The sequence below is a fragment of the Stegostoma tigrinum genome, chromosome 33 (genome assembly GCF_030684315.1).
Source record: "Stegostoma tigrinum isolate sSteTig4 chromosome 33, sSteTig4.hap1, whole genome shotgun sequence".
Classification (NCBI taxonomy): Eukaryota; Metazoa; Chordata; class Chondrichthyes; order Orectolobiformes; family Stegostomatidae; genus Stegostoma; species Stegostoma tigrinum.
The window spans coordinates 22,076,896-22,089,972 of NC_081386.1; the positions used below are offsets into that span (position 1 = coordinate 22,076,896).

General features: G+C 40.2%; 1 protein-coding gene across 9 annotated transcripts in view; it reads left to right on the top strand.

The window, feature by feature from the left end:
• sema6dl (sema domain, transmembrane domain (TM), and cytoplasmic domain, (semaphorin) 6D, like) overlaps nt 1-13,077 on the top strand; it is a 319,189-nt gene that overhangs the window by 274,936 nt on the left and 31,176 nt on the right. For all 9 annotated transcript variants that reach the window (XM_059639301.1, XM_048562581.2, XM_048562582.2 and 6 more), the window contains one exon: nt 8,915-9,079. In XM_059639301.1, coding sequence (XP_059495284.1) covers nt 8,956-9,079 — 124 coding nt within the window. In that variant the 5' untranslated portion in view covers nt 8,915-8,955. The remainder of the gene's footprint in view (nt 1-8,914; nt 9,080-13,077) is intronic.

Genomic DNA, 13,077 nt, shown 5'->3' on the forward strand with positions numbered 1-13,077 from the left:
TGAAAAATTGTCTTAATAGTCTAGTAAACAGTGGAATAAATTGGTTCTTGTAAACAACTGGAAATGTCACCATCAGCCCAGTGGAACATCCAGCCAGTAACATGTACCTGTCGCTGGCAGATCACAAGTCAATGCAAGTAAAAGCAATTAAAACCTAGATAAACTATACAGCAAACATGGATAAATCCACTTGAGGTTTTTTGTTTGCTTGCTTTATTAGTACATTAATTTAATGTTGTCAGTAATATAACCCTCCTTAGAAGGGACATTGAAATTGATGTTTGTTCATTCAGTTCTCTATTTGCTTATTCTTTGGGGTGTGGTCATCTTGGCACATTCAGAATTTGTTATCCTTCTCCAATTGCCCTTGAACTAAGTGGTTTGCCGAAGGGCCATTTCAGAGGGTAGTTAAGAGAAAACACATGGCTCAGCTTCATCATATAGCAATAGATGCTACCTTTTTATAAGGGATTGCTTGGCTCCTTAGGAATATGGAGATAGATTACTTGCACGGAGAATTATTTTATACTTTGAAAGTCAGACAAGATCCAGAGATTCTTAAGCCTACAGTAAATTAACTACCGAATCAACACATGAATAACCCAATTAATGACCAGTGCATTGCAGAAGGCCACCGAACTCCTTGTACCACTGGTGGCTCTTTGGTGCTTCCCAGTAAAGCCCATAGTCCGGTGATTTTATTTTTCCGTCCCAGCATTCTTCCAGTTCTTTACTGAATTGTATTGTTGAACTTGTTTTCACAACCCATTTCAGATCAAAAAAACTCACTGTTTACTTTGAGAGTCTCCTGATCATCATTTCTTCATATGACCTATGTTTGTGAAATTGAGGCACAATAATTTTTGGATTATCTTCAGAATTCAAACAAATTGATGTAGAAAATACATATGGCATTTGATAAATGCAGTGTTACAAAATAGTTTAGACCAGATGACATTTAAACTGCACTTTCATTTTTGTTTAGCAGTTTTTAGTTATGAAACATCAGCAAACCATATTTTGTTCTTCAAAATGCTATGAAATTGAACATTTTAGATGTTTAGTTGTGCGATCTCCACTCTGAATAGATTTGTTTAAAAAGTCAGCCTCCTACAAAATGGAAGTTTTGGCTGAAGTTGACCATTTTCTTTGTGCTGTTAACACTCCCTTCTGTGACAGAATGTACTACATTCAATTGCCAGTTGTTCAGGATGAATGGGCCAGAGAATTGTTAATACAAGAAAAACAGCTTGGTCTAAATGCTTCAAGTTACTTCAGTGAAATTATTTAACTTCTGTCAGGAAGCAGTCCTATTTGTGTCCTAATTTAACAGTTGAGGCCACAGAATCGAATTGTAAACTGAATGGAAATACGATGGGTACCAGTGTTTGTTTATTTCTGCTTGATTTTTCTACTTTATGTGTTAACTAACAAAGATGAGCATTTTAATAGGCATATAGTGAACTTCTCCCATTCTCTGCAATCGGACAATGTGTGTAGATCATCTATCATCCTGTCCTTGGCCACAACAGGCTACTGGCTCCGGACTCATTTTGAACTACAGAATGATCATCTGACTGTGAACAGCACAGCTGGCTACAGCTATTTGTTTCTTCCACACCACTGGTTGCATTGTCCACCTATAATAACTAAAGTTAACATCCAAAACATGCAGGGCCTTTTGTCTGTTTGGCCTTACCTTGGGATGATCCAGTTCAGTGGTCACACTTACAGACCAGTTTGGTCAGAGTGTACAATCAATTGGTTAATTTCAGCATTGGAGGTGGTGAAGGGTGGATTTCTGTAGAACTTATTTTTACATGAAGCTTCAAGTAACTGATACTGCCATTGAGCACACAATCCATAATGCTATTTTCAATTAAATGTGTGACCATATTTTAAGTCTTTTTTGAGTCATATATGTAGCTTCTAACTTGCTAAAGTTACAGGGTAACATCCAACTATCTAAAACTTGGGTTAAAAAAAATTGCAAATAAACATTTCTTTTCCCACCTGAATTGCTTAAATGTTGAAATTTGAGTGTCAGAAAGCACAGCAGATTACAGAGAAGTGAGCCAGGGTGTAACCTTTAGCCTCGGAAATGTGTTCAGCATTTTACCATTGAAGCCAACAAATTTTGAGAGAACCACAGGCTTATTGCTTTAATAATGCTGGAGAGGCAGTGATCCATAAGAACAGTGTTTGATTTGAATTTGATTTCTAATCACATGTATCTGGGAGAAAATATCTTCAGTCTAATCTGAGAATTGAAGCATTTCTCTAAAATGCCAGGAGCTTTTCGTTAATGATTGACAGCAAGCTTAGCCATTAAGGGGCTGTCATGTTTACACTTGAACCCTACAACAGAAGGCACTCAAGCATTTTATTTAGCAAGTCAGAGATACATAAAGTTAACTGTGAGCACTACAGGACTCCAGTCCTGAGCCCAGAAGAGAGAAATATAATGTGGAGGTAGAGGTGCTGTAGCTGACTTTATGGGTAAATTTGCTGGTTTTCATGTCTCAGATTTAACATTTTCCTGTAAAATGTGGGTGACACAACCAAGTTATTGTCTGTCCCAAGTTACCCTTGGAGCATTAATAGGCAGTCATATTGTTGGGTTAGAATCACGTGTACGTGAAACATCCTTTTGTGAAGGGCATTAATTATCTACTTGGATTGTTGTGACAGTCTGGCATTTTATTTTGTTTTTCCTTGCTCATTTTTCTAGTGCCAACCCCACATTATCAGATTATTGAATGCAGTTCATAACTTATGTTGGTGATTCTTCTTGGCTTGCCAGTGTTGTAAGGCTACCGTTATGAACCTCTTGAAACTGTTTCTAAACTCTGATGAATGGATTTGAAAATAAGTTTTTTTTTCCATACACAGATCTTTGGACACTTTAGATGCATATAAAAGAATGTGTTATTTCTGCAGTCCGGCCAAGTATCAAAATTACCATGAAAACCACTTTCAAAAAAGCAGGGGATCTTTTAAATGTGAAACAAATTGAGTGAATTACTTGACTGCTTAGTGTATCCTTTTATTCTTAACTGGCAGTGTTGCTTCTGCCTACCTCTCCAGATATTCATGCAAAAGACCATAGTTAATAAATCTGGCTATATCCATTATTAAAGTGTGACAATCAGATTAAAAATACAATCAGTGCCATAAATGTATAGATCAATTGAAACATGTCAATTGTGGTATAGCTTGGAGTGCTTGTATAAAGCTTCATGGCTTTTTTTAAAAATAAAATTTTGATATTGTCTTACATGGTTGGGGTAAAAATATTGAAAGACTTTTAGTCATAGGTTAACATCAAACATGACCAGCTGCAGAGATTTTCAACAAGTCTGTACTGGGCAAAAGCTTTATGTGCCAAAGTTGACTGTATGGATACATTTCCTCTCCAGAAAACAACTCCCTAATGCATATAATCAATGTTGAGGCTGCATTTTCAGACATAAGCAATCAAGCCACAGATAAAGCACAGACACCGCTTAGTCTCCAAATTCTAGATGTGCCCTCAAAATCTCATTTAGTGTAAAATTATTAAAACAACATCAGCACAAAACTCGGGATCTGAAAATGAAAGCGCTGAGGAGCTGGTTGAGAATTTATCACTTACAAGTTGTGGTTTTAAACATTGTTATCCATCGGTACAATTAAGCAGCAGCAGAGACCTATTGTACTTATTTTTCTTTATTGTCCATACCGTTTCCATTGGTAATACATTACAGTATTCTAAAATATTATGGTTTAAACTCTTCCTACATTACTTGGGTGGGTTGATGGGGAGAGAAAGGGTTGTTTTTCCCCAATGTAACTTAACAGATAGCAAGTTCGTATATTTGAAGCTGTGTTTCAGTTAAACACAAAGCCCTGAACCTGACTGTAGTGGCTTAGTTCAAACAATACTGACTAGTTTAACCAGCTTGTATTATTTGCCTGACCAGGTTTTGTGTGGTGAGTCGCCCCATAAAACAGAGCTGGAATTGCAGGTCAATGGTACAGAGCAAAGGTCACCCAGCAGTTTTGGATCTGTAGCTTAGCCCATGACTGTCAGGAATCCTCAACATTAATCCTGCTGTACCACAGCTAAGTTACTTTCAAAATAAACCAAGCAAGCAAGCTTGAAACATTACCTTTTGTGCTCACATTGATTAAGTTCACTTTTTTGCATTATAAAAACATGAAGTCATCAAAATACAAATTTAGTGAAATGCTTAACTTTTTTGCCTGAAGGCTAACACAATTTGTCATGATTCTAATCAGTTAGCCTGCTTTCCTCGGCCTGTTTAGAAACTAGAGGGACTGCGCACTTGGGTTAGCACCAGCAACTGCTACATAAAGCTACTGACTTGAGAGATGGCCACTGCATTCACCTGCGTGTTCTTGCACCTTAATTTTAACTTATTCCATAATCATAAATTTCAAGTTTCACAATTTAAATAGTACTGTACATCAAAAATCCTGACAGAGGAAAGCAGCTGGGAACACTAATTAGCTGGGTTTTTTATTCTGTAGATAGGTTAGCTTTCCTCGGTATTCAATGCACATCATTGTAATCACTACAAATTTTACAAGGTGGCACTAATATAACTGTTTCACAGCCTTGAAATTTTACAAGGTGCATGCATAAAAAGCCATATGTCCATGACACATTTTTGATAATCTCACTATCTTGTACAAGAGCTGCGGGTAACTTGACTCTAAGTTTTTTTTTTCTCTTTGTCTTTCCCAACCCAAGGAGAAATAATGTAATTATTCTCCATTTTTTGTATTTCCTTGCGTCATACATGAACTGATGGCTGCAACCGTTCACAATATTTAAGTACCTGTAACCTTGAAAGTTATAAATGTTAAGGAAAGCAATTATTACCGCTGAGTGGCTGCACCAATTAGTATCACCAAGCTTTCTGGTCTTTTATCAGCAGTATACCAGGCTGAGCCTTCCTTCGCAAAGGGCGATGATAGCCTTTTACTTTTTATGATGTAGAAACAGAAGCAAGTATAGCCTTTTCTCTACTATTTATTAAGACTTTTGTTCCATTAACATGTTGAAAACAAGTGTTGTTTTTACCTGATCAAACATGGTAAATTGGCCTTTTAGAAGTCTGGGTGCTCTTTTGAAAAGTGATATCAAATCTCATTTTTTTGCTCTCTTTCAGTTATTGCATCCAAGCTTATGATACACAGCATCTCATTAGCAATTGCTAAAGGCCTTGACTAGGACAAGCTATATCTCATTTTGTGTAATAAAATTAAAAGTTCAAGGGAACCTGAATTGGTAAATGTTACATCTTGTAATTGCCTCCACTCAGCAGCCTACAGAATCTAGACTACCACCTCCTCTGTGATAGCAAGTTATCCTTCACAGGAACAGAAGGAGAACACCACATTTTCACCACGTTCAGCTGTAGAATGAAAACATTATGTGACTTTGTTTTAACCATACACTATTATCACACTCTGTCATTCTAATTACTGCCTAAAGGTAACTAGTGACAAGCAGGATATACTGTCCATTAAGATTTAGACAATTGGTCTAGAAAAAACACAATGGCCTTGTCATTTTACAGATTAGTGTAGTATTTTCTGTTGTACGTACTGTGATGCCAACCATTGCTAGCTGGTGCTGAGGTAGTTGCTACTGACGTCATCTTTCATCTTCCCATTCTGAAGCAGAGTCATATCAGATTCAGAGTGTTAACTCTCGTTTTTTTTGTTTTACTCTTGACAAGTGTGATCAGTCCTGCTCAGTTTCTCTCGCACATTCTAATTTTTATTTCAGATTTCCCCCATCCACATTAGTTTGCTTTCTTTGTCTTTCCTTGCCTGGGTGTAAGGGCCTATTTAGTTTATGTTGGTGGAAGAAAGCCACTGGTGAATCTTAACAAGAAGAAGATATCATATTGAACAAGATAGAGTCCATGACACAATAGCAACTGGGGAGAAGACACATTTGTAAGTTAGGCATTGTTTCAGGAATTGTGCGGATATACATCTTCACCCTAGGAAACGTTCTACTTTCCCCCCCCGTACTAATTGGATGGAGCTTAGTGCAGTCTTTCACATTTACCCTATCGGAACCATGTCCTTATAGAACACTTGCCAAACTAAACAATAAGTACATACATTGTGCATTTTTGTGATGTATTGGAGTTGGGTTCAAATTAATTGATGTAAATATTGCTCATTTCCTTGGAGCTATTTTGACCGTTCTTATGGGGAATCCTCTGGCCTTTGATGCTTGCTCAAGAGCCTCCAATAAAAGCAGAACAGCCTTCCTACTGCTGATATCAGCAAGTGTTGAGAATTAGAGACAGCAGTGATCCATGTCTGTGCTGTTCACTGGGCTAATGGAGGCAGCATTACAGTTGCTTTAAACAGCTGAAGGCTCAGAAGCAGAAGAATGAACCCGTGTTCTTGTTTCGACCCATTGTCTGCTGCCAGGCACTGTGCGTGTGGAGACAAAGCTCTCCAATGAGGGAGAACAGCCAATTGAGCGAGGTGCCAGAGGGCTGCCCGTGCCTGGGAAACCAGAGCCATGCAGGTGTCCCCTGGAAAGGAATAGAGAAAAATTGTGACGTCAAAGCATACAGGATTTGTGAGCTCTATAGCATTGTTCCATGAAAGAATTGCTAAACTCAATACCACCAGGAATGAAAAGCAACTTGATCTCTCTTACTGTGCAGGGAAAATTTGAGTCATTCTATATATTTCTGCTTCTGTTTCTGTTGAATATGATATCTCCTCCTCTCAAACTCGATATGAAGCACCAGCCCAAACATGCCTAGCAACAAGTCTCCTGCTACAATTTCTCCATGGGAGTGCCATTGAAAGACAAACTCAGTTAATTTGTACGTATATGTTTACATAGAATCGTAGAATGCCTACAATACGGAAAATGCCATCTGAAGAGCATCTCACCCTGACCTAACCCCTGACCCTGTCCCTGTAACCCTGCATTTCCCATGGCTAACCAACCTAGCCTGCATACCCCTGGACACTATGCACAATTTGGCATGGCCAACCTACCTAACCTGCCTATCTTTGGACTGTGGGAGGAAAGTGGAGCACCCAGAGGAAACCCACACAGACAGTGGGAGAACATGCAAACTTTGCTCAGCCAGTCACCCAAGGCTGGAATCGAACCTGGGTCCTGGTGCTGTGAGGAAAGCTGTGCTAACCTCTTTGCCAACCCATCATGTTGACTCTGCAGGGGATTTATTGTAGAGCTAAACCACCTCAGATGGACAAAAGTCCAAAATTAATGACATCTGGAATTAAAGATTGTGTCTTACCATCACATAATAAGTGGTTAACTCTGGATGTGTCAGAGAAGTTAGTTTCAAGGACCAATAAATTTATGGGCAGATAGGAAAAAAATCATCGCTTTTCAAAGCTTGCCTCAGGATCAATCTGCAGAATATGGATTTTATTTTTTTGCGCATGGAATTCTTATACTGAACGTTCATCAAGCAAGGATTCTTCAACATATTTGCCATTCTGTGATTAAAAATATTTATCAACGAAACAGTCTGCAGAAGCACTTTTCAAAACTTGCCCAAACATTTGAGCTATGCTTATTCTTGTCTTTGGTTATCAATCAAATATAAATAATGTGCGCTTAAATCAAAGCTGTTTTAATTAAGTCGAGTGGAAAAACAGCTACAGACGTGACCAAAAAAAGCAACAATTTAATTCACAACTTAGGGACGTCCCAATGCTCTTCGAAGCCGTTTAAGTCCTTTTGAAATATAGCTACCTTTGCAAAACACCGAAGCGGTAAGCAAAAAAAAACACGTGTTAGAGAAACCGAGGTAATGCTTCAAGTCAAATATCATTCTTGTTTTGACTTGAAAAAGAGACAGAAATGTATTGGGGTTTATGCTGTTGAAATTGGAGGGGAAAAGCGAATGGAACAAAAGTGAATGTGAGGGAAAACTAGAGAAAATAAGTACCGAGGGGGCCGAGAACAAAGGGTAGAGAGTTGAGGAGATGAAACCAAGTACAAATCCAGAATAGATGTCAATAGCAGAGAAAAGATATGCTCTGACTGAAAGTAAAATCATGACAATGACCATTCACCAGTGTCTATATCTCAGTGAGCAGACAGGAACATCCCACAGTCTATAAAAAGTTGCTTGATGGTTATATGTTGGTCTAGGACAGGGTACCCTTTTGGATTTCATTATTATAGTTGATCATTCAATTTCTATATCAAATTTCTTAAGTTTTTTTTAAACAGTAACATATTGGATTTAAAACTACATATTAGCAAGGGATATTGTAGAAGAACATAACAGATTCATGCTAAAATTAAACAAGAAACTGTGGGTGTTGAGGATCTGAAAGAAAAGCACCCAGAACTGGGTCACTGAGGAACAGTCATATTGGATCTGAAATGTTAACTCGTTTTTTCTCTGCACAGATGCTGTCAGACTTACTGAGTTTCACCAGCACTTTCTATTTTTGTTGTTGATAGAATTTATGTTTTTGACTACATGCTCCAGGGTAGAATGGAAGAAATTACAACCTGGGGATGCAAAAGCCTGGTGGTATTATCACTGAACTGTTAATCCGGAGACCCACATATTCTGGGAACTGATATTCAAATCCTGGAATGTGAATTTGATTAAAAATTTGGGATTAAGACTCCACTGATGACTGTGAATCTGTTGCTGATTGTTTAGTTATCCAGTTGGGTTTTCCAGCCAGACAGGCGTTCTGACCTGGTCTGGCCTACATGTGACTCCAGGCCCACAGCAATGTGGTCGATTCTTACCTGCCCTCTGGGCAGTAAACACTGCCTGACCAGCGATGCCTTCAACCTGTGAATGAATAAAAAATAGCACTGGTGTTGATGTGTGATTTAACCACTTTTTGTTTTTCGTTTTTGCAGGTAGCTTCCATTTAGTGAAAGCAAGACCCCCTGTGGCCAGCATGAGGCTATGTAGTAGAGAGTTTTCCTCCTTCATGGTGCCCTTCTTCCTGTTGATGACCTGCCCAACAGCAGCGGTCAGTTTCCCGGAAGATGATGAACCCATTAACACCATTGAGTTCCACCGTAAGTGTCATGGCTCCTGGAATACCATCGTTCTGTCTGTGCCTGTGCAAATGAGTTTAGAAAAACAAAATTCAGTCACCTGATAATGTAAACCATTCTGTTATTGAAACAAAACAAGCCTGCAGTTCAAGGCAGTGTAATAATTACAGTGCAAATTGGCAAAGGACAGTTGTAAAATTTAATCTGGTATAAAAATAATCATTATTCACATTACATAGATTAATGTTGTCTTTATAATTCACGTCACTGTTTATGATTCTACTTTTTAAGGCATTCATTTTCCATCTCATCATGCTACTATATCTTTTATATACTTAAAAGTAATAATTTCGGCTGCAGTTGCCACTTGTAACATTTTGGCTACACTGTGCTCAGTGATTGAACTAGGGATATGTGTCACTGGCCAGATCTTTTCAGGTCAGTTAATTGGGTTTGACTGCACATGACCAGTAACATAACCAGCCTTCACCATCTCAATGTTTAAACTCGAAAAATGCTAATTGTTGAATTGAACAGACAACAAGGCCCCATGAAGGGGAAGCAAACAACAGAATAAGCCTTTTATGATGGATGTCCTGGACAATGTCCTTCCTTCGGCAGGAAGACTTCTGCTTTTCTTCATGGAGTGTCATATTTTGTAAGCAAGCGACTAGGAACTTTGGCTAACATCTCTGCTGAATGGTGATGGCTCCAAAGATGCAGTACACCCTTAGCGATAGAGTTATACAGCATGAAACAGACCTTTCAGGTCCAGCTCACCCGTGCTGACCAGACATCCCAATCTGACTCGGTCCTGTTTGCCAGCATTCAGCCCATCCAGGTATGTTGTAACTGGACTCATCTCCAGCACTTCCTCTGGCAGCTTCTGCCATATATGCACCACCCTCAGTATGAAAAAATGGCCTTTTAAATCCCTTTTTGTATCTTTCACCTCTCACCTTAAACCGATACCCTCTTGTTTTGGTCCATCCCGCTGCGGGATACACACGGCTCTGCACCCTATCCATCCCCTGCCGATCGTATAAACCTCTGTAAGGTCATCCCTCAGCCACTGATGCTTGAGTTGATAAGCAGCCCCAGCCTATAACTCAAACCCTGCAGTCCTGGCAACATTGTTTCAGTAGAAGGGCGACCAGAATTGTACACAGTGTTCTAACATGACGTTCCAACTCCTATACTCAGCGTTCTGACCAGTGAAGGCAAGCCTGCCAGATGCTGTCTACCTGTGACTCCACTTTCAAGGAACCATACACCTTCGCCCTAGGTTTCCTTGTTCGGCAACATTCCCCAAGACTCTACCATCAACTATTTGCCAAATCCTTTATGTGGACCTTAATCCCACAAGCTTTTGACTTGAAGATGAAAGTCAAGCTCACAGCAAGTCGGTACATGATCAACAGGATCCAGTTTGTCAAAATAGTGCTGGTCAGTAAGCTTTGAACCCTGAATGCTTTTCAAAAACACATCAAACTACCAGCTACCTCTATTCCATTGGCCTCAAAAGGAGTTAGGGCTAGATATGCCGAGTGCCCACTTGCTGATTGGGAAAGTCTCTATACCATCAATAAGGCTCAAGTCACATGGGCTGGAAGAGTTGCAACAGACCTGGATGGATGCTGCTGCAACAGTGTGTGAGTTCAGCACCACCCAGGAGGAAACATTCTGCTGCCTGAGTAAACTAAGCACAGTACCCAGCACTGGTGTAGGATGCTTGCAGTATACACCTTCCTTTCGAACGCAGTACAGCAAGCCACCAGGCTTACTAACATTATCTCCTTGTCCCAAGACGTTCTCCACCACGGAGACCAGCAGGATCTTTGGAATGCTGCTACGTTTCATTTCACTTCAAGACAAACACCGTCTTAACTTGGATGCATTACCATTTCTTCATTATCACAGGGTCAAAAACCTAGAATTTGCTGCCGTAATAACTCGTGAGATCTGGGTGGGAAGGACCATAGTTTATTGTTGAACACCAAGATATCGTGATGTTATAAGGGGTAATCCCCACCCAGGCTAGGGAATTTTGCAGGCCTGTCCCTTAGTCAATTTTATGGATATCGTCTAACCAGTCTGTTCAGGGATATTATTACACAACTCTAGAGCAGGTGGGAGTTGAACTTAGGCCTCCTGGCCCAGAGATAGGGATATAACCACTGCACCACCTCAGCCCTTCAGTATGCTTTTTGTTTTGCCTCGATATCTGGAGGTGTTATCGCAATTGAATGGTTTCCACACCACCAAATGGAAGTGACTTTTTAAAAAAATTATCAGCCACCAGCAGCAAATCACCCCATGTAGCCAACTGGATGTTTGTTACAGGCAATGCACTGGGTCTGCATTTCTCTTTTATTAAAACAGCCGGTTCAGGGATTTTGTCTCACACCTCCCTGGAGCAAGTGGGACTTGAATCCAGGCCTCCATGGCCCAGCCCAGAGGTAGGGACACCACTACTGCACCACAAGAGGACCCCCACCCCCGGGTCTGCTTTTATTTTGCTTTAACCTTTTTGTCTAGTCAACCTGTTCAGAAATGTTGTTACGTACCTCAGTAACAAGCGGGACTTGAACTCAGGCCTGCTGGTCCAGGGAACACAGTGTGGAGCTGGAGGAACACAGCAGGCCAGGCAGCATCAAAGGAGCAGGAAAGCCGACATTTCAGGTCAGCACCCTTCTTCCGACCTGAAACGTCAGCTTTCCTGCTCCTCTGATGCTGTCTGGCCAGCTGTGTGACTCCAGCATTGGCGGTTCTTATTATCTCTCCTGATCCAGATGGAGGAGTCGACTGCTGTGCCACAAGCGTCCCCCACCCCCTGGGTCTTTTTGTTTAATTAACCTGTTTTTGTAATCAACCTGTTAAGAAATGCATAGACAATAAATATAGTCTTGTCAGTGCCACCCACATCCTTAGATTAAAATTGCCAAATCTCTCCAGCCACAAATGCATATAGAGAGTCAGGATGGTGTAAGGACAAAAATAGATCAACACACTTTCTGATACTTCTGTTTCTGCCTTTCCAGGGCACCTGTAAATTCAGTTGTGCATTGGTTGCAGGATGGATGTGAAATTGAACGTTCACACCCTTTACCTGAAGTCACTGATTCTCTCTCTTGGTATTTGTACAAACTTGTATACGTAAGATAAAGCGTATTATATTTATTACAGCTTTTAGTAGCACATGCTGCCCCTTTTGGGGGTTCAGACGTGAAAATGAAAATAACATCATAACCAGAAGGTAGTCAATTATCATTCCAGATAACAACATATTGCCTTTTATCCTTTTTGTGAAAATGCATCTGAAAAGAAATCAGTAAAACTGTTGCTCTCACCAGTACTCCATTTTTCACAAACAGTTCTTTGATTTGTGTTGATTTTAAATTAGTTTGACATGTACATGACAATGTTCTTCTAAACCTGACATCGTTTGGGTTGCAGTGTTCAAGGTAATACAGTATCATTCTCTGAGCCTTGTGAACAGAGAAACCCTTCCTTTAGAGCAGATCCACCAAAATGAAAAGAGACAAACAACTGCGAATATCAGAAATTTGAAACAAAAAGCAGAATTCATTGGAGAATCTAGGCAGGCATGGCAGCATCTACGGAGAGAGAAAACAGTTCATGTTTCAAGTCCAGTGACCCATCTTCAGAATTGAGCTCTTCTGTTTTCTCTCCACCGATGCTACAAGACCTCCTGAGTTTCTCCAGTAATTGCTGTCTTCGCACCAAAGTGATCCGGGCTGCAGTGATGTGGAGGTGCCTGTGTTGGACTGGGGTGGACAAAGTGAGAGGTCACTTGTCGAAGGAGCAGCGCTCCAAAAACTTGTGATTTCAAATAAACCTGTTGGACTGTAACCTGGTGTCATGTGACTTCTGACTCTGGCTGCAGTGGGCATTCCTTCAACATTCACCATCCTGTTTGCTTCGGGGTTCAGAGGAACCCTGTGACCTGTAAACAAAGAGAATTAATATACAAACTGAAACATCTGAATCAGTGAGCA